The sequence below is a fragment of the Nyctereutes procyonoides genome, unplaced genomic scaffold (genome assembly GCF_905146905.1).
Source record: "Nyctereutes procyonoides isolate TBG_1078 unplaced genomic scaffold, NYPRO_anot_genome, whole genome shotgun sequence".
Lineage (NCBI taxonomy): Eukaryota > Metazoa > Chordata > Mammalia > Carnivora > Canidae > Nyctereutes > Nyctereutes procyonoides.
In genome coordinates this window covers 17,881,824-17,903,932 of record NW_026575049.1, presented here as the reverse complement: position 1 = coordinate 17,903,932, position 22,109 = coordinate 17,881,824, and the positions used below count along the sequence as shown (strand labels likewise).

Sequence of the window (22,109 nt, the reverse complement as noted above, 5' to 3'; positions counted from 1 at the left end):
CAGCCAAAGGGAAGTGCGCTCTCGGGGTGCCCCTGCCCTGCCCTGCCACACCCTCGGGCCCCCCCAGCACGAGGGAGGCGAGGGGCGGGGTGAGCCCGGCACCTGCACAAAAGGAGCCGGGGCCCAGGGGCTCAGATCTGCCCCGAAGGCCAGCCGTGAGCGCGCAGGGTGGAGGTGCCGGGAGGCCGTGGCCCCCCACCCGTGTCCGCGCCCTCAGGAGCCATGGCTGCCAGCCCCATGCTGGGTCTTGCCGCTCTCCTGTGCCTCTCGGTGCCCCGGGCCAGCTGCCTGGTGCGGTTTCGACGGCCGGTAAGGGGCAGTTGCCGACGTGGGCCAGGGGCTCCCAGAGCTCCCGGCCCGCCTCTCAGCGGCCCCCTCTCCCCACAGGTGCAGGTGGCGCTTCTGGAACCCCAAGGTCTGGTGAGGTGGCTGAGGGAGGCCGGGGCCCAGGCTCGGCAGCCCCCGACCTGCCCCACAGCTCCCCCTACCCCGAGGGGATGGGCAGCGCAGCCTGGGCCCCTAGTGCTCCCACATTAGGCCCCCGGGCTTGGGGGGCTGTCAGGCGGCTACCAGCTAGGAGGGGAGGGGGCCAGGACTGGCCTTTGGGGCAGCAGGGGTGGCCCAGGGCCGTCCAGGGGCCGCAGGCAGGGTAGGGGGAGGACTCCAGTCGCGGGGTCATGGCCGCCGTCTGAGCGCCCCTGGCCGCGTGTCCCGCAGGGAGGGACTGCTCTCACATCTGGGCCGGGAGCCCCGGCGCCCCCAGTGGAGTGTACACCGTGCAGCCGGCTGGAGCCGCCACCCCATTCCAGGTGGGTGGCCAGGTGGGCGGCTGCCGCCGTGGGGGCCCGGGGGGCTCATGGGCATCACCGGGGCCAGAGCTAGGGTGTGACCATCCAGCTAGCCGGGCCGGGCAGCGGGGGGAAGCCTCGGGGAGACCGAGCCCCCCGGGTGACCACGTGAAGGGAAGCTGCAGCCACGCGGCAGGGTGCGAGCTCCGGGACTGAGCAGCCTCCCGGGGTGCAACCTTATCGCCGCTTCCCAGAACTGGAGTTTAATATGATGCAAGTTTATATAACATGACAACTAGAAAAACAAAGTTTCAGTTTTCAAATACAAAGTGTTTCCCGGAGAACGGGGAGACCTGTAGGCCCCATGCCAAGTGCACGCCCCTTCCCCAGGTCCTCTGTGACATGCACCCGGACGGCGGCTGGACGGTGATTCAGAGCCGCGACTGGGGCCGCGGGAGGCCCCTGGACTTTGAGAGGTGCTGGCAGGAGTACAAGCAGGGGTTCGGAGACTTGAGAGGTAGGACACGCTCCTGCGGGGACCGGGCCGACGGCGGGGGCGGCCAGCGATGGCCTGTCCCACAGCTGTGCTGCCTGATGGCCCGTGCCCGCAGGTGACCACTGGCTGGGGCTGCAGCACATCTCTGACCTGACGTCCCAGCCGGGCCTGCGCGCAGAGCTTAGGGTGGACCTCCTGGACGTGGACAACCGCACGCTACACGCCCACTACGACCACTTCCACGTGGATGGGGAGGCCCAGTTTTACCGGCTGAGCCTGGGCCTGTACTCAGGGAACGCAGGTGAGCGCTTCGGAGGGGAGGGACCCGGCGGGCTCAGGAAGGGGCAGTCCTGCCGCAGGGCCAGGGCAGGCAGGGAAGGATGGGTCCCCAGGCACCCCAGCTTTCCGGCCCACACCTGCCAGTCTCTGTGCTTGGGGAAACACTTGCTTCCAGAAGCGCCCGCCCTGGGGTCCCCGACGGCGAGGCAGCAGGTGTGGCGGGGGGGGCGGCTAGCCAGCACCCACGCCGCCACCACACGCAGGGGACGCGTTCCGGGGCTCAGGCCGCACGGACAACCAGGAGGGCTGCGGCTTCAGCACGCTAGACCGCGACCACGACCGCTGCTCGCCCTGCAAGGACGGCGCCCAGACCTTCGCCAGCTGCAGCCACGATCGCTCAGGCTCCGGGTGGTGGTACAGCGACTGCGGCCACGCTGACCTCAACGGGCCATGGCCAGAGCGTGAGGGGGCCATGTCGGGCATGCGCTGGGCGGCTGGCGACCAGCAGCCCACCTTAAGCTCCTCCGTGCTGCGCCTGCGCACGACTGCTCCCCGCGAGGCCTAGGCCCGCGCCCACGGGCACCTGAGCCTCATTAAACATACCAGCCTGGCTGTTCGCTGTGTCTTCCTCGGGGTTGGGACCGAGAGGCTGCCGAGCTCAGCTCCGGCCCAGCCTGGCTGCTCAGACCCTGCGCTGTCCATGGGGGGCACCTGTCCACCCAAAACAGCCCTGGGGGCATCCGTGAGGCCGCGCAGCCCAACGTTTAGGCCAGAAGCAAGGCCCCCAGGTGCCATAAGGCACTAACCCTTGGTGCCGACCTCCTGGAACCCCTGGCACCCCCCAGGTGCCCCCACTGGCTGTGAACCCAGGCCCACCAGATTCCAAGGCGTGGGTAGCACAGTGGGGTGAGGGGCAAGGAGATGGGTCAGAAGGGCCTGGGGAAGGGGGGGTGACACTAGGGTCAGGCCAGGTCCCCTAGGCAGGTAGGAAGGAGGCTGGGACTAGGGGACTCCGCCAGCAGTCCAAGCGGACAAGACCGCAGGCAGCCCAACGTCAGGCTGCAGGAGACCCGGGGGATCAGCGCCCACAGGGACCTAACACGGAAGGCGGTGCCCCCATGTACCCCCGGGGTGAGGCCTCGGAGCTGCAGAGGGGCTGGCAGGCACAGACGCTGCACCTGACGTCTGGGAAGCCACGTGCTGGGCTCCTGGGGTGAGGGCACAGTCCGGCCGTGAGGGAGCCCGTGTGTCTATGCTCCTGGCCTCAGGTTTTAGTGGGAGGCCAGCGAGGGGCCCGCGGGGGCACCAGGAAACCCCTGCAAGGACCACCGGCTCCCTGCCGCCATCCGAGTGTAAGGCTCCTCTGAGGGCCGCATCTGGGGCACCCTGCAGCAGTCACGCAGGTGCCTTTCCTGGGCAGACGCTGCAAGGCCAGGCTGGGCCCCCAGCCCCTGGGCAACCATGGGGAGGGTCCCGGGACCCACAGCCCTCGAGCCCGGGGTCAGAGACACGGGAAAACGGGAGGAGCTGGGTTCAGGGCGGTGCTATGCCAGGAGGGCAGAGGGTGCCAGGAGGTCACCCAAGGGGGGCGGGGGAGGGTGGGCATGGGGTCCAGGGGCGCAGGGGAGGCACTGGCCTCCGCTCCGGCTTCGCCCCGGGCTCCTCCTGCGGGGCCGCACCGACCCGGACCCGGACCCGGACCCGCGCGGACAAACCTCCCCTGTCCCCTCCGCCGCGGTGCCCCGCGCAGCCGGGAACCGCCCAGAGGCTGCCCCGGGTCATCCGGGCTGAGGCGCCCCTGGCGGTCTACAGTCGCGGGCGCCCGGGTGCTCCTCCCTCTCACCCCGCCCCCGCCTCGCCCCCAAGCCCACCCCCGAACCCCGCCCCCCGGACCCCCCAATCCCTGGATTCTTCCGGGCGCCCCCCGCCCCCGGAACGCCCCGAGACTCCCGGAATCCCCCGGGCCCGGACCCCCCGATCCCCGGACCGTCCACCCCCCGGGTCCCCTCGCCCCTAGGACGCCCCCCCCGACCCCCGGATCCCCCCGGGCCCTCGCCGCGACCAATCAGAGCCAGGCTTTGGAGGGCGCGGCCCGCGCAGGCGCACGAGCAAACGCCACCCGGCGGCTGCGCAGCGGGGCCCGCGGGCCGCGGCTTCCGGTCGGGGCGCAGGGGCTTCCGGCGCCGCCGATGGCCGCGCTCCGGGCCGCGCTCAGGGCCTTGTTCGCGGCCCCCCGAGCCCGGTCGCCGCCGCTGGGCCGCCGCCCGCCGCCCGCGCCCCGCTCCGCCTCGGCCGCCGCCCGCGGCGCTGCCATGGAGCCGGCGCCCCGCTGGCTGGCGGGGCTGCGCTTCGACAACCGCGCCCTGCGCGCGCTGCCGGTGGAGACGCCGCCGCCCGGCCCCGAGGGCGCCCCGTCCGCGCCGCGGCCCGTGCCCGGGGCCTGCTTCAGCCGCGTGCGGCCCGCCCCGCTGCGCCAGCCGCGCCTCGTGGCGCTGTCGGAGCCCGCGCTGGCGCTGCTGGGCCTGGGCGCGCCGCCCGCCGACGCCGCCGCCCGCGAGGCCCGGGAGGCCGAGGCCGCGCTCTTCTTCAGCGGCAACGCGCTGCTGCCGGGCGCCGAGCCCGCCGCGCACTGCTACTGCGGCCACCAGTTTGGCCAGTTCGCGGGGCAGCTGGGCGACGGCGCCGCCATGTACCTGGGCGAGGTGTGCACGGCGGCCGGCGAGCGCTGGGAGCTGCAGCTCAAGGGCGCGGGCCCCACGCCCTTCTCCAGGTGGGCCGGGGGAGGGGTGAGGGGAGGGAGCGGGTGGGGAAGGGGGGAGGAACTGGGGGACGGGGAGGGGAGGCAGGGGGAGCTGGGGGGCGGGGCCGGGGCCGTGCGCAGTCCCGCAGCCTCCTTCCCTGGCTCCCTGGCTGGGCCTGACACGGAGCTGCAGTGATGTGGGGACTAGAACAGGTGGGGCGACCCCAGTCTCCCAGTCTGGGAACCAACCGCCTGTGCCCAGGCTCCAGCCCCTCCCCTGCCGCGGGGCTGCAGCCACAGGGCTGCAGCCAGGTGCCCCCGATGCCCTTTGACCTCTCCACTGCACAGGGAGGGTGCAGCCAGGTGCCCTGATGCCCCTCGACCTCCACTGCACAGGGAGGGCACCCCCACCCCCGGCTCCTCCCTCCAGCAGCTGCTCCACCCTCCGCGCGCATAAACCACGGGGATTTTGGAATCAGCTGTGCGGGAGCCCAGCCACTGGCCCCGGAGGCAACGTGTCTGCAGGCAGCCCGGGGGCAGCGCCTGCGCCTGTCTGCTCCTCCCGACGCACACAGCGTGTGGCCAGAACCCTGCGCAGGGACAGGACCCCTCAGGGCCGCTGCTCCCGGGTATGGCCTCCAAGCACCTGTGGGCGGGACCCGGCAGCCTGACGCGCAGGGGCCCTCAGAGCTGTAGCGGCTCATAGCGTGCACAGTCAGCCAAACCAGCCACATTTGTTAAATGCTTGTTCAATGGCTGAGAAAGTTACAGCCAAGTTGCCATTTTCTGTTCAAAGAAATCCTGAGGGCAGGTGTCTCCCCTGGCCACTTCCCCGTGCCCAGCCCTCCTCCCTCCAGGAGCTGAACGGGTCCTGCACCCCCTGCCTGCCGCCCAGCAGCTCCATCTCTAGCCCCCAGAAGAGCTCGTTCTTCATCCTCCAGTTTTCAAACGGCTCTATCTCTAGAAGTGTCCTGAGTTCAGTTTGGCACCACCGCAAACACCCTGCTCAGAGCTCTCCACACCTCTGCCCCTTCAGAGGATATGTAAATGCTTCTCACCTGGGGGCCTGCTCGTTCTCTGAGCATCTTTAAACTTTGTGTATTCATTTCAGTAGTTTGTTTTTTCCAGTTACAAAGAGAAACCTCCTGGGAGAGTGATCAGCTATTGGATGTCTTTTATATTTGAAAACTTGAGTGTTAAGTCCCGTATTTCTAGATTTGAGATCCACTAGAATATTTTTCTTCAAAAAAAAAAGGGTCAGTTAACCTTTACTCAGCTTGGCACCCACCCCCCGATGTGTTTTGGGGTCCCCAGCCTCAGCAAGGCTGACATCCAATGTGGCTGTGAGTGGCTTCCGGCCAGCTCCTGCTGGATCCCCAGATAAGGATTTGGTGGGGTGGGCAGGTGACTTCATGCCTGTGCCGCCCCCTCCACCTGCTGGAGGGGTTGAGATTTCAGAACGTGCTTCTCCTGGCAGGTACAGAATACCTTGTCCTCAGCTGGGTCCATCCTCGCAGCTCTGCTGGGGAACAGACACAGGCGTGCAGGAGAAAGGACTGCTGTCATGTGTCCTATTGGCCCTGTGGGTGCCTGGCTGCTCTCTGAGGCCCTTTATCCTTGCTATGTAATGGTCCAGTTCTGGCTTTTGCCTTGGGAAGAAGACAGGCTGCTTATTTTCAGGACCAGTTTTACCAGATTCAAGATTAAATTGGGCTCTGCTGGCTTCCTGCTGAACACGAAATCTAGCTGGGTGAGAGGGGATTCCCAGGACCAGGGAGGAGGGGATTGACATTTGACAGTAGGTTTCCTTGTCACAGTTCTTTATATAGACTAGAAGGTAAATGGAGTGCACCTGTCCCACTGGCCAGAGGCTGACGCCGTGAGCCCTGGGGTGACCGCCAGATCTGGTTTCTAGAGGTGTCACTCACACTGGGATGAGCCACACTCAGGCAGGGAGAGGCAGGAGGCCTAGATGTATCTTCACACAGTGAGGGCTTGCAAAACCCTGAGCACCCATGATCATATCAGTATATGCAGCATACATACAAAGGATTTGACAAAATAGAGTGCCCATTCTTGACAAAAACTCAGTAAACTAGGAAGAGAGGAATTTCCTTAAATTGATAGTACCTCCAGAAAACCGACAGCTAACATCTACTTGGTGAGAAGAGGCTGGAAGTTCTCCTACTAAGATCAGAAACAAGGTAAAGATGTTTCCCCCACCATTACCTTTCAGCATCAGACTGGAAGTCTTAACTAATGCAGTAAGACAAGAAAAGGAAATTAAGGGTATACAGATTGAGATGGAAGAAATAAAACTCTGTTTGCAGATGAACACATGTAGAAAATCTCAAAGATCTGATGAAAAAGAACTAATAAGCAGTTACAGCAAGATTTCAGGAGGTAAACTTATTACAAAGTCAGTCACTTTACTATATACGAGCAATGAGTGATTGGAATTCGAAATTATTTTTTTAAGATTTTATTTATTCATTCACGAGACAGAGAAGTCCCCGATGTGGGACTCAATCCCGGGTCTCCAGGATTACACCCTGGGCCGAAGGCAGACACTCCACTGCTGAGCCACCCAGGCATCCCAGAACTTGAAATTAAAAACAATGTTATTACCACTATTACCCCTCAAAATGAAATACTTAGGTACAAATCTAAGAAAATACGTACAAGGTCTTTATAAAGAAAACTACAAAACTGATGAAAGATCCCAAAGAACAAAATAAATGGAAAGATATATCACATGTCCATGGATGAAAAGACTCAGTGTTGTCAGAATGTCAGTTCTTCCCAGTTTGTCTTGTAGATTCAATACAATCCCAATCAAAATCTCAGTAGGTTATTTTAGACCTATAATAACCAACATAATATTGAAGAGCAAAGTTGGAGGACTGACACTACCTGACAAAAGCCTTACTATGAAACTATAGTAATCAAGAAAATGCACTGTTGGTGAAAGAATAGATCAATGGAACAATGGATAGGCCCCCATGATGTAGTTAACTGATCTTGACAAAGAAGCAAAGATAGTTTGAACAGATGGTGCTGGGACAACTGGGCATCTGCACACCAAAATATACCCTTATACCCTTCACAAAAATGAACTCAAGGGATCACAGACCTAAATGTAAAATGCAAAATTATAAAACCCCTAGAAGATAAGATAGAAACCCCAGAGGACCTTGGGTTTGGACATGATTTTTTAGACACATACACCAAAGGCAAGATCCATGAAGGAGGTACTGATCAGCTGGACTCCATTAAAGTTAAAACTTTTGCTCTGCAAAAGACAATATCAAGAGAATGAAAAGAAAAACTAGACTGGGAGAAAACGTTTGTAAAAACGTGATAAAGGACTTAAAGTATACGAAGAACTCTCAAAACTCAACTGTAAGAAAACAAGGACTGAAATGGGCTAAAGACCTGAACAGATATGTCCCCAGAGAAGAGACAGAGTTGGAAAATAAGCACACACAAAGGAGCTCAGCATCATGTGTCATCAAATGCAAATTCTGACGACAGTGAGCCAGCACGGCACACCTATCAAAACGGCCCAAATCCAGAGGCCTGGCCACACCAAGTGCCGGCAGGCATGGGGACCAGCAGGAGCGCACACTCGCTGACTGCCACGCAGGGTGGCGTGGCCACCGCAGAAGGCAATTGGGCAGTTTCTTACAAAAGTAAACATGCCATACGATCCAGCAGTTGTGCTTCTTGCTATTTACCCAAAAGATTGAAAACCTATGTCCACACAAAGCCCTGTGCACACATGGTCATGGCAGGTTTATCCTTAATTGCCCAAACTTGGAAGTGACCAACATGTCTCTCGGTCAGTGAGTGGATACGTGACGTGGGGTCCATCCAGACAGTGGGATCTTGTTCAGTGCCAAAGAGAGACGAGCTACCAAGCCGTGGGAGACACAGAGTAGGGCACCTGGGTGGGTTGCTCAGGTGAGGATCCGGCTCTGGTTCTCCCTCTGGGTCTTGATCTCAGGGATCCCCCACGTTGGGTTAAAGAAAAAAAAAGACACGGAGGAACCATAAATGAAAGACGCCGGTCTGAAAAATCTGCGTGCTGTAATGGTCACGTTCTGGAAAAAGGCAAAGCTATGGAGACGCATAAAAGATCAAGGGTTATAGGGGAGGGAGGAACCGGCCGGGAGGCTGCTCCGAGTGACGCCATCACCCGCCTCCACCCGTCACACCTCCGTCCAGACGCACGCAGCCGAGCGCACGGGAGCGAGCCCTGGCGGAGACGGCGGTGTGTATGATGGGGACGTGTCCGTGCGGGTCCATGGGTTGTAACAGGTGCATTGGTGGTGGTGGGGACAGTCGAGGGGGCTGGGGGTGGACAGGAACTCCCTGTACTCTCTTCGGGGCTCTGCTGTGAGCCTGAGGTTGCTCTGGTCCACAAGGGCTGTTCTTGAAAGGATGGAGGTCCGGCGTGAAGGCCCGAGGCATGCAGGGCAGCCGACGACGTCCAATGCTATGGGTGATGCTGACCTAGGTCATGGCGAGAGCACTTAAAGTAGAATTGCGGGTTGCAGCAGGGAGGGGGAGTGACCTCGCGGTGCAGGTCCTGCCAGGAGGCCTGACGGAGCCCTCACTGTCTCCGGCATTAGTTGGGCCTCCAGCTGCAGGCCAGGCGCAGGGCCATGTTTGGGGCCATGGGTATCCGGCATCCTCTAAGCTAGGGTCCTCCCACAGTGACGCTGCAGCTGCCAGTGAATGGTTTCCAAAAAGCTTTTAGGATGTTGTGAGTCAGTCCCTCCCGCGTGACGCCGCCGTGACCTGCGTGTGTGATTTCAGACAGGCTGACGGCCGCAAAGTCCTTCGGTCGAGCATCCGGGAGTTCCTGTGCAGCGAAGCCATGTTCCACCTGGGCATCCCCACCACGCGGGCCGGGGCCTGCGTCACGTCCCAGTCCACGGTCGTCCGAGATGTGTTCTATGACGGCAACCCCAAATACGAGAAGTGCACGGTGGTGTTGCGGATCGCTTCCACCTTCCTGAGGTAACGCCGGGGCCCCAGGGCTGTGCACGTGCTTCCCGGAGCTGCAGGTGGTGCAGGCGGCCAGGGGTGTGCTGGAGGAGCTGTCCTGCGGGGCCCCACGCGCTGGGACCCCATCCGCACCAGGCCTGGAGCCGCAGAAGCGGACGGCCCATGGGGTCAATGCCGGGCACCCGCGGCAGGGCGCGGGGCCTCTGGGCAGGAGCCCGGGCCTGCTGTGGACGGCCGGCTGCTGTGCGCCTGCCCCAGCCAGCCCCGCTCACGCCCCGCGCAGCAGCCTCTGTTCTCTGGTTCCTGTCCTGGTCGCTCCCCAGTGTCACCTACTGCCTGGCACCGTATGGTTCCCTGTGCTGTGGAGCCAGGACCCCGTGGGCCCGGCCCACGCCCAAGGCTGACAGTCCCTGGCTCCTGCTCTTGTCCTCTGGGGGTGGAGGAGCCAGGGCGCTCGCCTGCCTCCGCGCGGAGACCCCGGCTGCTTCCCTCGCGGCACCGCTGGCCGGCCAACCACATGGCACTCACCACTGGTGGGAACGCCAGTCGGTGAGACCGAGGACATCGCACGTGGCCTTAGGCCCCCTGGGTGACACGATCACTGTAGGACGCCGGTTGCCGACGTGCTTCTAGACGTGGGGGTGAGCACAGAACCCTCCTTGCGCCCCAGGGTCGGTCGTGCCTTCCTCGGCCTCCCGCAGCCCGGTGTGTGGGGGACATGACCAAAGGCGAACGGTCTGCGTGTCCCCAAAGGACGATGGTTTCCATTGGTTTTGCTTTAACCGGGGTGCTCTTCCCAGCCTGGGCCACGAGACCCTGCGGCCAGCGTCCTCACGAGGGCTGGGGTCTCGTCTAACCTGCCTGACCTCGTCCTCCCTGCAGGTTTGGATCCTTTGAGATTTTTAAGCCTGCAGATGAGCACACAGGCCGCGAGGGCCCCAGCGTGGGGAGAAACGACATCCGGGTCCAGATGCTTGACTACGTCATCGGCACCTTCTATCCTGAGATCCAGGCCACTCACGCCGAGGACCGTGTGCAGAGGAATGCCGCCTTCTTCCGGGAGGTAGGTGGGCCGCACAGCAGCACCCCGGCCCTGGCTGCCAGGACGCAGGCGACTCGCCCGTGGACGCAGCTTCTCACTTGGCTCCCTGCCTGGCTGCCTGAGTCGCTCCCCTGTCCCGAAGCCTGTGACCACTTGTTGGCTTTGAGCGGACTGACTTCCCGGCAGTGCTGCGTGAGGGGTCGGGTCCCAGGACACACCATGGATCACTTGGTTTCGGCAACACTGGCGAGTCCTGTGCCCCGCCAGGTCTCGCGGGGAGCCGTGAGGGAAGGTCTCCACGTCAGTGGTGGGTGCCAGGTACCTGACTGCACACCCTGCGTCCGCCCGGGTCACGGCCACGCCTGGGTCCACACTAGTGCGCTCAGGTGTGGCTGGCACTCCGGGGCAGGATGGATGTCTCATGCGACGTCCCAAGCCCGGGGCCTGCGGAATCCGCGGGAACAGAGAAGGCAGGGCCGGCAGATGAGTGCTATGCATGTGTGGGGCCTCGTCCCCCCAGGCTCCGGGCTGCCAGGAGGCATCTCGGGGTTCGGCTCACACCGTGGGGGGTGACTGGGCAGGTGAAGCCAGAGGACCACGCTGCCTGGGTCCTGGAGGGTCCTTGGCCTGACGCGGTGTGCCGTGCGTGGGGTTGCAGGGCATCTGCATGCCTCACCCGGCCCAAGTCGAGGAATGTCAGGTTTCCTGACGCTGTTGGTCTCGTAAGAGCCAGAATCGGTGAGCACGTAAGAGGCAGGTGGCTGAGCAGACAAGCGGAGCCCTCGTGCATCCCTCCTCCTCCAGGGTGCTTTCTCCTTACGCATTCCCGCGCGTCCTTCCCTGCGGTGAGCGTAGCAAGGGGCTGGGCCTGAGGGACTCACGGGGGGCAGAGGGCCCACCTGGACCTGTCCCACTGCAGGTGACCCGTCGCACGGCGTGGATGGTGGCCGAGTGGCAGTGCGTGGGCTTCTGCCACGGTGTGCTCAACACAGACAACATGAGCATCGTGGGGCTTACCATCGACTACGGGCCCTTCGGCTTCCTGGACAGGTGGGCAACGGGGCCAGCCTGCGGGTACCCCGGGTGCCAGGACCCCCGGGTGCAACCTGCCGTGTGCGTGGTGGCTGGCGTCCGCGCTCAGTGCGGTGTTCAGCTCCTGGCAGTGCCTGGTCGGCCGTTCCTAGAAGGACAAATCCCTTGGAAGGTGTTGAGCGGAGGGACCTGCTTTTCTGGGGGGGCGGGGGCCTGGGCAGGGGCGTGGCGCGGAGAGGTGGGGCGGCAGTGGAGCCTCAGGGGCCGGCCCACAGTGGCCACGTGGACAATCACGGCCCCCCCCACCCTGGCCCCAGGTATGACCCTGACCACGTGTGCAATGCCTCCGACAATGCCGGCCGCTATACGTACAGCAAGCAGCCCGAGGTCTGCAAGTGGAACCTGCAGAAGCTGCTGGAGGCCCTGGAGCCCGAGCTGCCCCGCGAACTGGGTGAGGCCATCCTGGCCGAGGAGTTTGACTCCGAGTTCCACCGGCACTACCTGCAGAAGATGCGGAGGAAGCTGGGCCTGGTGCGGAAGGAGCTGGATGACGACGGGGCGCTGGTGGCCAAGCTCCTGGAGACCATGCACCTGACCGGTGAGTGTGGGCAGGCTGATATGCCACGGTGCCAGCCCGGCCGCCTCGGGTTGGCAAAGCAGACACCACGTGAGGTTGACCACTGTCACCATGAGGGGAGCTGCTCGGGGGCACCCAGGACATTCACCCCGCAGTGCACCTGTCACCCTGTCCCCTCCAGAACGTTTCCATCTCCCCAGTGGGACACCCTGTGCTTGTTTCCTCCTCCCCCCCAACCCGAGCACCCCGTTCTTCCTTCTGTCTGTGGGTCGGATCCCGTGGGGACTTCATATGAGGTGGGACCCGTCCAGGGTGTGATAAGGGTGGTGCTGGCTCTCTGCATGGCGGGGTCCACGTTCTGTTCCTTCTACGGCTGCATGACTGTCACGGCCCCTCGCGTGGACGGCCGCGCTCTGCTGCGGAGCGGAGACCGATGTACACGCATCTGCTCGAGTCCTTGCTTTGATGTGGGGCCGTGCTTCGGCGTGGACGGCCGACCCAATGCGGAGCCCCCGGCTTGCTCAGCCAGGAACGACCAGGACTGCTGGTGGAAGCAGCCACGGTGGGCATCCGCGTCTTACAGGGCAGGGCGCTTGGTGTCTCTCACCGTTACATTCCGGGGTGTCTGGCTTGTTCAGATATGGCTTCTACGAGATTGAGAAAGTTTCCTTCTGTTCCTAGTTTGTGTTCGCTATGGAAGTTCTTCCCATTTTGCACCCACTGAGATGAACACAGTCGTCGTTCTCTCTCCGGGTCCTGTCATGGGCAGTTATGCTCCTGTGGTGACGGGTGGCAGGCTGCCCGGCACACACGGACTTCTTACGTCCTGGGGCTGGAGGCCAGAGATCAGGGCAGATGGGGCCGTGGGCTCAGGTTGCGGGCGAGGGAGCAGCACAGACCCCAGGTTGCAGGCGAGGGAGCAGCACAGACCCCACGGGACATCTTTGGCTTTGCTACCCAGGCACTGCTTCCCTGAAGTGCATCAGGAGGTGTTCCCTCCTGTTCTTTGGAAGTTTGAGGACCGGATCTGATGCTCAGGTGTCTGGCTCACCAGGGGGACTGTCTGGTACTCCGTGTCCCTGCAGAGGGTTCGATTCGGCCTCCTCGCAGCTTACAGAACTGCTCGGACTTTCTGGGTCCGTTCGGGCCGACAGTGTTTCTAGGAGCTTGTCTGTTTGCTCTCGTACCCAACGCACTGGCGTGTGACCGTGCAGAGCCCCCTACAGTCTGTCTTCTATTCACTCGTCACGGCTGCGCGTTCGTTTCTGATTTTAGTTACTTGTCAGTGGCTTCAAGTCCATCTCATTGGTCTCTTCAGAGAACCAGCTCTTGGTTTCAGTGATTCTCGCCTGTTCGGTTCCCTCACTGATCTCTGCCGTGCCGTCTGTTTCCTTCCTTTCTGCTAACCTTAGTCCTTTTTGCTTTCCATCTAGTTCCTTAGGTTTAGGATTGGAGGCTTTGTTTCCCAAGATGCACCTGACCTGTAGGAGTTCAGGTGTACCTGAGTGCACACCGACTTCCATCCCCACACAGCTGCAAAGTTCTTTTTCTTGTGACAAAATAGGTCTGCTCTTCTGACATAGCTGATGAGCATCTTCAATGTCCCACTGCTTTCGTGGCCTCCTATAAATTTTGGTATTTATGTTTCCCACATTTTTCTTGCCCATAGGTATTTTCTCGTTTCCCTCTGAATTTCTCTTTGGACACACTGGTTAATTTACACATGATCTGTGAATTCTCCAGCTTTCCTCAACAGTCTTCCTTCCGTGGTGGTTGGAGATTCGTCCTCTGAGCAGATCAAGACTTCCTCTGTGGCTGAACCCGTCCATCCCGGTCCCGGAGGGGCCAGCAGCCCTCTCGGCGTCTGCTGGCCATCTGGACGTTCCATCCATTATCCAAAGTGGGGTGCTGCAGCCTCCTGCGCCCTCAGGGCACCGTGCCGGTCCTCCTTCCATGTTACGAACATTTGCTTTGTGTGTCTCGCGCTGGCTTGGCCCGTCCACCTGTCACATCTTGATGAATGGACTGTCCGTTGCTACAGCCCTGGTGGTGCGTGGTCTCCTGCGGAGGCCCTGTGTCTGATGGTGGCAGGGCTGGCCCAGCTCTGCAGGTTTCCGGCTGTTTGGGATAGTTTTTCTGTCCTTTCCCTTTGGACTCGGTAAGTTCAAAGTCTTTTTGGACGTGTCACGTGGAGAGAATCCATTTACTGCTGAAGTCGTCCCTGAGGAGGGGTTGTCGGTAGCCGTTGCCCTTGTCCCGGCCGCATTCATCCCTCTCCTCCTCGGCGCCTATCTCTGTAGCAGACTGTTCTGGTTCCCGGCCGGTTCCTCTGGTTCCCGGCCAGTTCCTCTTGTGTCTATTTCCGGGACGTTCTAGGGGCTGCGGTGAATGTTCTCACAAGTCAGCCTGAGGACTCCCCGTGTCTGTTGTGTGTCTGGACGTGCCCCAGGGGCTTCTCTTCGATGCTCTGCAGCCCCAGGAGGCAGTGGGGACGCAGAGCACAGCAAGGGTGGCCGGGGCCTGACCTGCGTGCCTCTGCTGCCTGGACCTGACGCATAGCTGAAGGACCTGGGGCGTGGAGTGGTGGCCCAGCCAGGGGTGGGTGGGTGGGCCGCCTGTGCCTCCGCCTGCCGGCACCCTGAGCACTGCCGCGTTCCAGGAGCTGACTTCACGAACACCTTCTACGTGCTGAGCTCCTTTCCAGTCGGGCCAGAGGCCCTGGGCCTGCCCGAGTTCCTGGCTGCGCTGACCGCACAGTGTGCCTCCCTGGAGGAGCTGAAGCTCGCCTTCCGACCCCAGATGGATCCCCGGTGGGTACCTGGGTCTCACTTCTTAGAATTTGCTTCCAGAGGGAGACCATGTAGACCCTGGGGAACGTCAGGGAGAGCTGGCCGAGGCAGCTTGAGTAGGGAGGGTTCGGGACCCCGGGGGAGGGACGGCAGCACAGCCACCGTACGGGGGAGGCCTGTGGAGCAGGCTGGGCAGCAGCTTCCCAGGAAGAGCCTGAGGCCCCCCCCCAGCCTGTGCTTTCCCGCACTTTCTCCCACTGCGGGCAGCACACGGTGTCTGAGCCCACACTCAAACCCGGAAGCAACGTGTTTTTAAATTTTATTCATGAGACCAAGAGAGAGGCAGAGACACAGGCAGAGGGAGAAGCAGGCTCCCTGCGGGGGGCCTATGTGAAACTCGATCCCAGGACCCAGGATCACGACCTGAGGCGAAGGCAGACGCTCAACCACTGAGCCCCCAGAAGCCCTGTTTGTGGGTTTTAATAAACAAGCCAACAGACTGTGGTCTGAGAGAATTTAGCACAGCAGCATGGGGGGTGGCTGACGGGATGGAGGACCAGCTGGTAGGACCAGGTCCCTCCCCCACCTCTTCTGCAAGTGGGAAGGACGTGGCCTCGTGGCCACCATGGAGAAACGGACGGCAGTGACCTTGCCCTAGGGAGAAGCAGGTGCCCAGCAGCAGCGAGATGGTGCCCTTACCCGCCCGTGGCACCTGCCCCCTCAGGGAACACGCGTCCTGTGACATGAAAGGGCTGCAGAGCCAGGATGAAGGACCACCTCGCCGGTCGGGCCTGAGTCACCCCCTTGGGGGGCAGCCAGCTCTGGCACAGCAGAGCCGCTAAAGCCACTGCCGCCTCCTCCGTGCCCAGCCAGCCAGGGGTGGGAATGTGCCTCACACTGCCCCTCTGCACAGGCAGCTCTCGATGATGCTGATGCTGGCACAGTCCAACCCTCAGCTCTTTGCGCTCATCGGCACCCGGGCGAACGTCACGAAGGAGCTGGAGCGTGTGGAGCAGCAGTCACGGCTGGAGCAGCTGAGCCCGGCCGAGCTGCTGAGCAAGAACCAGGGCCACTGGGCTGACTGGCTCCAACAGTACAGGTGAGGCTGCAGGCGCGAACTCAGGGCGCCATGTCTCCAGGAGACGCCGCCCCGTGCAGAGAGCCCAACATAGGAGTGGTGTGGGGGAGGCGGAATCTGCTGGAAAGAACAACTTGGATGTGATTCCAGAGCCCGGCTGGAGAAGGACAGAGAGGGCGTCAGCGACGAGGAGGCCTGGCAGGCTGAGCGCATGCGCGTCATGCATGCCAACAACCCCAAGTACGTCTTGCGGAACTACATCGCACAAAACGCCATTGAGGCTGCAGAGAACGGAGACTTCTCAGAGGCAAGCTCGCCCCCGTCCCCTCTCCGTCCTTGGGTCCCACGGGAGGACAACTGGGGCAGGGGCAGCCCCTAAAACTCCTCTCCGCCCTTCTCCAGGTACGGCGGGTGCTGGAGCTGCTAGAAACCCCTTACCACAGGGCCGGGGAGGCTGCTCAGGTCCCAGAGGCCACGGAGCCCGAGGGGGCCAGCGGGGCAGACAGTGGGGGGCACTCCTACAGCAGCAAGCCCCCACTGTGGGCGGCCGAACTGTGTGTGACGTGATCCTCGTAACGGCCTTGGAGGCCTCCACACATGGAGCCCCGAGGCCCCGAGGCCCCCTGAGTCCTTGAGGCGGGGCACACCTGTGGAAAGCCCACCCCGTCTCTCAATGACGGCCGAGACGTCCAGTCAGGCCCTGACCTGTCTCTGTCAGATGCAGACTCAGCAGCCCCACCCCACTCTCAGTGCGCTCCCTACAGAAGCCACGTTGTGCAAGGACAGGAGCTCAGCAGAGGGAAGCAGGCCCAGGGGGTGGGGCCGTCCCGCCCACCTTGCCACCCTTGGAGGGGCTGGCACACGTGGCTCCTAATGGGGAGACACAGCCCCCAATAAACCAGCCTCTCCCCCTGGCCCGTCTCCGTGTGGTTTCCCTGCCCGCCCCCCTGAGGAGGAAGCGCCAGGGGTGGGGGGCACCTGTGCGGTGGGGCCTCAGGCGTCCTGGTAGTAGTTGTTGAAGTTGATGCGCAGCAGGAAGTCCTCCAGGTGGGGCTGGTAGCCTCGGTTCACCAGCTTGGTCACCACTGGTTGGGGCGGGGGCGGGGGGGGGGGCAGCTCAGCCAGGCCCATGGGCTGGCTCCTGCCCGCTGTCCCCAAGTGTCCCCAAGCCCACCAGGCCCTGGGGGACAGTCACCTTTAAAGAGGAAATGGGAGTAGTACTTAAAGGTGCTGTAGGACTGCTGCATGAGGGCGAAGTTGGGGTGCTCAGCACCCCGGGGGCCGCTGGCCGGGACCCAGGGCTGCGAGATGAGCTGACTACGGAACTTGAGGACAAGGCTGAAGATGCTGTGGATGACGTTCATAACAGGCGCAGCTTTCTCTGTCAGCAGGCCCCTGGGGAAGCAGGCAGCTGCCAGTGGGGGGCACCCTCCCACTCCCCCACGTGGCCCCAAGGAGCGGCCCCAGGCCCAGCAGCTCACCTGAAGACCGCCTTGTGCAGGTACTCGGCGTGTGCACGCTGGATCTCCTCCAGGTCGCCCACCTGCGCCAGCCGGGCACGGAACTCACACCAGGTGACGTGCAGGATCTGGTTGGCGATGTAGCCCTGGGTGACCTTGACAAAGTGCTGCATCTCGTGCTTGAACAACTGCAGCTGGCGGAACTGCACGGAGCCGGCGGCCTGGCTCACCAGAGCTGTGGGAGGGCAGAGGGTCAGCCGCGGTGCCAACCGGGGCATGCCCGGGGCCAGCTGGCCTCACCTGTGCGCTTGAGGTGGAAGCAGATGTCCTTGAGCGTCCACATCATCAGCTTCAGCTGCAGCAGGAAGGAGAAGATGCCGCTGTACCTGCTCAGGCAGCCCTCGGTGACCACGATGTTAAGGGGCCAGTCCACCTGCGGGTGAAGCCAGCTTAGCACGCCCCCCACCCGGTGGGGCCGCCCCCGGTTCGCCCCCTCAGCTCTGCCCTGCTGACCTTGTACCTGAGCTCCAGGCAGCTCAGGACATCCGGGGCGTTGGGAGCAAACGCCTCAGGCAGGAACTTGAGGGCGAAGGACAGGTTGGCGGCATAGGGGGTGTCCCCGTGCAGGCTGTACTGCAGTGCCTTGCTCAGCACAGAGTTGAGCACCAGCGGGTTGAGCAGCTCCCCGGGCGTCTGCCCCGCCCCCAGCTGAGGCCGGAGAGGGCACAGGTGTCCCCAGGACGTCCGGGCACCAGCACCGGCCCCGACCCGCCCGCGCCGCGCCAAGGGATCACCTTCTCAAACAGCAGGTCGCTGAGGGACTGTGCGAACTCTCCGTCCTCCATGAGCAGGAAGTGCCGCAGCGCCTCGAAGTGCGCCTCCAGGCGGAGCTCCCCGAAGAAATAGTCCACAGCCGCCTTGTTCACCAGGGAGACGCTGGCGGGCGGGGGCGGGGTCAGCGGGGCGGGAGGGGCGGGGTCAGCGGGGCGGGATCAGCAGGGCCGGAGGGGCGGGGCCGGCAGGGCAGGAGAGCGGGCACTCACTGCGCAGCCAGCGGGGCGGTGATGGAGTGCTTCATGAGCACCGGCAGGGGCAGCAGCTCGCTCAGCTGCACCGCGGTTTCATCAGCACCCGACCGGCCCCGGGGGTGCTCTGGGAGCGCGAAGGCCCGGGGCAGCCCGTGGTGTAGCAGGTGGGCGACAGGAGGCTCTGCTGCAGGACGGCGGGCCGCGGTCAGGCCACGGTCGGGCCACGGGGACCCACCACCCCGCCGTGCACTCACACATGGCCTCGTAGCTGTCCGGGTACTGCTCCAGGCGGTACTGCTCTGCCAGGCCTGTCAGGTAGGCCTGCTCCTGCCCCCAGCGCTGGGCCGCAGCCTCCTCCTCGCCAAGGCTGGGGCTGCTGGGGGCCTCCGCACCTTCCTAGGAAGAGGAGGAGGGGTGGGGGTCCCCTCCGAGCAGCCCCGTCCTGGAGGCCTTAGACTCTCACCGCCTAAGCAAGGCAGGCCAACGGGCGGATGGCGAGGCTTACTCCCTCCGCCCCAAACCATGTCTGTCCTCACCTGTGAGCTTATAGGGCGACCTGGAGAGAGGCTGTCAGTGTCTGCACTTGTCCCTGATCCTGAGCAACACAAGGGGGGGTGGGGGGGAGGAGTCAGGGCCAAGTGCCTACTGTGCAGTGGCACCTCCCAAGTCCCCAAGGCTGTGGACTTCTTGCCCTTCCTCTGCCCAAACCCCTCTTGGGCCCACAGATGCCACCACTGATAGGACAGCTGTAGGGTCCCACTCACCTGGCTCCTCAGGGTTACCATCGCCCAGATCCCCGGACCCAGCCACCGCAGACAGCGGAGCCTGGGGCCCACGCGCATGCCCACTCCCGGAGCCGGCCACCTGAGCACAGGCACCATCTGAGGCTGTCTCTGCAGGCAGCTGTGGCTCGTGCTCCCAGACAGGGCTCTGTGCTCCCAGGCTGAGGCCAGACTGCGACACATGGTCAGGAGGGCTCTTGCAGGGCCTCGCTGCATTGGGCTGGCCTTCCCCAGAAAGTGCACCCAGCACTATGTGGGACTCAGACACGTGTCCGTGGATGTTCCACCGCGGGCGGGAGGGAGCCACATCCCACACGTTCTCCCCGACTTTGATGCTGGCGTCAGACACGTGTCCGTGGACGTTCCACCGTGGGCGCGAAGATGCCACGTCCCACACATTCTCCCCGACTTTGATGCTGGCATCAGACACGTGTCCATGGACATTCCACCGTGGGCGGGAGGGAGCCACATCCCACACATTCTCACCAACTTTGATGCTGGCATCAGACACATGTCCATGGATATTCCACCGCGGGCGGGAGGGTGCCATCCCAGAAACATAACCCCCTGTAGGAATGCTGCCCTCTGACACATGCCCAAGGACCTGCCCCATGGCCTGGCTTCTCCCCTCCTGGGGGGATTTGTGCCCAGGGAGGTGTGGGTGAGGCAGAGCCACCTGCCTATCTGGGACGCCTGTGTTCTCTGGCGACAGGACACTGTCCCCCCACAGCTGCGGCCCCTCATCGCTCAAGCCTCCTCCCACGGTCTGGACAGACCCCGGGGAAGCCAAGGGCACTACAGCAGGCCTCAGGATGGTTCTGAAGTCGTACTCCTGTGGCCCAGGGGGATCTGTGCCCACCACTTCGGATGGGGCCGAGGGAGGCAGGTCTGAGCCAATGGTTTGCAGCGCCTCCTCCAGGACAGAGGCCACACCTGTGGGCACAGGCTGCTCGGCCTCCCCCGCTGTGGGTAGGAAGTCTTGGATGCTGAGGCCCTCGGGGAACGGCCCTGGGTCAGCTCCCGGCCCCAAGCCATGGGTCCCTGCTGCTAGAGGTTTGAGGAGCTGCGGTGTCTGTGCGCTCGGGCTGTCCCACTCAGCTACGTGCTGCTGCACCACGTACCCAGAGTCAGAGCGGCCACCCCCAGTAGGGTGCGCGAGTCCTGGAGACAGAGCCTGAAACACACGTGGGCATCGGTCCGCCGAGCTCAGGTCTGCAACCAGCACCAAAGCTCGTCAAGTGGGGAACCATTGGGACAAGCCAGGCCCAGCACCCATGGTGATCCCAGGACCGTGCAGACCTGGGACGCCCAGCTCAGAGCCCCATGCTGTGCACCGAGTCCAGCCCCCGGCCCCTCACCTGGGAGCCCACACTAGGGATGACAGCCAGGGGCTTCCCCTTGGACACGTCCTTCAGCATCTCCTGAAATTGAGGCAGCAGCGGTGAGCACCTGGCCCCACACAATCCAACCCAGAGCCTCCCCACCCTCAGCCAACGCATGGAAACCACAGCCCCAACTGCCCCTGCGGCCGCAGCACGGAGGCGCACAGGGCCCGGGTCTACAGAGAACACTCAGCCCTGGCCACGTCATCGGAGGGCGGCACGGCCTCCTCCTAGCCATGGCGTCCCCGAGCCAGTAACCGATGCCCTCCCAGAACGCGGGTCTGCATACGCTCTCAGGGGCTGTCCAGGGGAAGAGCGTCTGTCGGGAGCCATGGTGATACCTGAACGCGCTTCTGGTCCTCCACGAGGAAGCGAAGCCGTGTGCTTGCCAACCTGTTCCGCTGGATTCTCCACAGGGCCTTCTGCTCTCGACGAGCTGCTTCCGCTGACAACTTACTATAATGGTCCACCAGCGCCTGCCTGAAGCCACACCCAGAGACACCGGCTGCCGCGGCCGCCCAACGCTATCCAGCTGGTGCCCCGTGGGCCAGGGCGGCTCCCCACGGTAGGGGCACTCAGCGGGTGGTCTGCACAGCCTGGCACCTTCCCAGGCCAGCAGGGGCCTTGCCAGGCAGGTCTCTCTACGCGGCAGGAAGGGACCCCGCCGGGCAGGGACCTGGCCAGGGCACAGCAGCCAGAATGAGCCCCTGTGAGGCCCGAAGCCAAAGGACTGGCAGGAGGACAGCCAGCCAGGCCCCGGGGGGAAGGCGGTTGCCCCCCAGCTGCGAACTCCAGGGGAGTAAAGAAATGCAGGTTTCCCAGAGCGCGACGCAAATGCTGCACGTGCTTCCCCTGAAGCCCCCAGCACCTCACTCCGAGATTTTGGTCCTTTCACCGACAGGGACCTGGGTCAGGCGGGGCTGGCTGACGGCCATCTGGCTGCCCCAGATGGGGACACGGCCCTACACCCCGCTTTCTCCCGTAAATGGCAGAATGATGTCTACCCCCACGTGCACACGGGCTTCACGGACAGTGTGTATGGTTGGGACGATGAGATCCCGAGAGACACGATGGGCAGAAAGAGACATTCCCCCCAGAAAGGTGCCCGGGGAGACACCAGCTCTGCGGCCAGGTGACGGAAGCGTGGGGGGCGGGACAAGCTGCCGGGACCGCAACGGCACAGACTCTTGGACGCTGGGCTGGACGAAGGCCCTCGTCTGCCCAGCTGCCAGGCTGAGCGCACACGAACATGGCAAAATGGCCAGAAGCACTCAGCCCAGGTGCGCGGCCCGAGTTCAGAGCCCCACTCTTCCTACCTTTTTTTTTTTTTTTTAATTTTTATTTATTTATGATAGTCACACAGAGAGAGAGAGAGAGAGAGAGAGAGAGAGAGAGGCGCAGAGACATAGGCAGAGGGAGAAGCAGGCTCCATGCACCGGGAGCCCAACGTTGGACTCGATCCCGGGTCTCCAGGATCGTGCCCTGGGCCAAAGGCAGGCAGCAAACCGCTGCGCCACCCAGGGATCCCTCTTCCTACTTTAAAACACTTGAAGGGATCCCTGGGTGGCGCAGCGGTTTGGCGCCTGCCTTTGGCCCAGGGCGCGATCCTGGAGACCCGGGATC

General features: G+C 63.0%; 3 protein-coding genes across 9 annotated transcripts in view; 2 read left to right on the top strand and 1 right to left on the bottom strand.

Annotated features, from left to right (window-relative positions):
- Nucleotides 1-12: 12 nt before the first annotated feature.
- On the top strand, nucleotides 13-2,175 carry LOC129512044 (angiopoietin-related protein 5-like). 3 transcript variants are annotated; one of them, XM_055329299.1, is made up of 5 exons: nucleotides 13-309; nucleotides 388-415; nucleotides 718-809; nucleotides 1,179-1,305; nucleotides 1,400-2,175. In XM_055329299.1, the coding sequence occupies exons 1-5, from the start codon at nucleotides 223-225 to the stop codon at nucleotides 1,999-2,001; spliced, it is 936 nt and encodes a 311-aa protein (XP_055185274.1). In that variant the 5' UTR covers nucleotides 13-222; the 3' UTR covers nucleotides 2,002-2,175. The 3 variants fall into 3 exon arrangements, with proteins under 3 accessions (XP_055185274.1, XP_055185275.1, XP_055185273.1); XM_055329300.1 differs by having other exon boundaries at nucleotides 13-415; nucleotides 1,400-1,585; nucleotides 1,827-2,175; XM_055329298.1 differs by having other exon boundaries at nucleotides 13-415.
- A 1,577-nt stretch (nucleotides 2,176-3,752) lies between these two features.
- On the top strand, nucleotides 3,753-16,379 carry SELENOO (selenoprotein O). 3 transcript variants are annotated; one of them, XM_055328458.1, is made up of 8 exons: nucleotides 3,753-4,333; nucleotides 9,125-9,328; nucleotides 10,199-10,379; nucleotides 11,278-11,408; nucleotides 11,708-11,988; nucleotides 14,627-14,777; nucleotides 15,670-15,855; nucleotides 15,985-16,379. In XM_055328458.1, exons 1-8 carry the CDS (start codon nucleotides 3,753-3,755, stop codon nucleotides 16,211-16,213), a joined length of 1,944 nt encoding a protein of 647 aa, XP_055184433.1. In that variant the 3' UTR covers nucleotides 16,214-16,379. The 3 variants fall into 3 exon arrangements, with proteins under 3 accessions (XP_055184433.1, XP_055184435.1, XP_055184434.1); XM_055328460.1 differs by lacking the exon at nucleotides 15,985-16,379 and having other exon boundaries at nucleotides 15,674-15,815; XM_055328459.1 differs by lacking the exons at nucleotides 14,627-14,777; nucleotides 15,670-15,855; nucleotides 15,985-16,379 and adding an exon at nucleotides 13,711-14,550.
- TUBGCP6 (tubulin gamma complex associated protein 6) overlaps nucleotides 15,820-22,109 on the bottom strand; it is a 19,606-nt gene continuing 13,316 nt past the window's right edge. The window contains exons 14-26 of one of the 3 annotated variants that reach the window (XM_055328446.1): nucleotides 20,828-20,966; nucleotides 20,463-20,525; nucleotides 19,087-20,278; nucleotides 18,859-18,917; nucleotides 18,577-18,718; nucleotides 18,338-18,506; nucleotides 18,089-18,230; nucleotides 17,808-18,002; nucleotides 17,595-17,727; nucleotides 17,316-17,529; nucleotides 17,030-17,229; nucleotides 16,813-16,919; nucleotides 15,820-15,951 (exon numbers count right to left, since the gene is read on the bottom strand). In XM_055328446.1, coding sequence (XP_055184421.1) covers nucleotides 16,828-16,919; nucleotides 17,030-17,229; nucleotides 17,316-17,529; nucleotides 17,595-17,727; nucleotides 17,808-18,002; nucleotides 18,089-18,230; nucleotides 18,338-18,506; nucleotides 18,577-18,718; nucleotides 18,859-18,917; nucleotides 19,087-20,278; nucleotides 20,463-20,525; nucleotides 20,828-20,966 — 2,740 coding nt within the window. In that variant the 3' untranslated portion in view covers nucleotides 15,820-15,951; nucleotides 16,813-16,827. Of the gene's footprint in view, nucleotides 15,955-16,812; nucleotides 16,920-16,955; nucleotides 17,230-17,315; nucleotides 17,530-17,594; nucleotides 17,728-17,807; nucleotides 18,003-18,088; nucleotides 18,231-18,337; nucleotides 18,507-18,576; nucleotides 18,719-18,858; nucleotides 18,918-19,086; nucleotides 20,279-20,462; nucleotides 20,526-20,827; nucleotides 20,967-22,109 lie in introns of those variants that run through there. The other 2 variants (XM_055328447.1, XM_055328448.1) reach the window with 2 other exon arrangements.

What these genes read in the sequence shown, in the direction of transcription:
- SELENOO (XM_055328458.1), top strand. Translation starts at nt 3,753, where the DNA reads ATGGCCGCGCTCCGGGCCGCGCTCAGGGCCTTGTTCGCGGCCCCCCGA. An exon ending in GGAGACCATGCACCTGACCG is followed by an intron (nt 11,989 to 14,626) that starts GTGAGTGTGGGC and finishes GCCGCGTTCCAG; the next exon opens with GAGCTGACTTCACGAACACC. An exon ending in GACTGGCTCCAACAGTACAG is followed by an intron (nt 15,856 to 15,984) that starts GTGAGGCTGCAG and finishes ATGTGATTCCAG; the next exon opens with AGCCCGGCTGGAGAAGGACA.
- LOC129512044 (XM_055329298.1), top strand. Translation starts at nt 223, where the DNA reads ATGGCTGCCAGCCCCATGCTGGGTCTTGCCGCTCTCCTGTGCCTCTCG. An exon ending in GAGCCGCCACCCCATTCCAG is followed by an intron (nt 810 to 1,178) that starts GTGGGTGGCCAG and finishes CCCCTTCCCCAG; the next exon opens with GTCCTCTGTGACATGCACCC. An exon ending in GGGGTTCGGAGACTTGAGAG is followed by an intron (nt 1,306 to 1,399) that starts GTAGGACACGCT and finishes CCGTGCCCGCAG; the next exon opens with GTGACCACTGGCTGGGGCTG.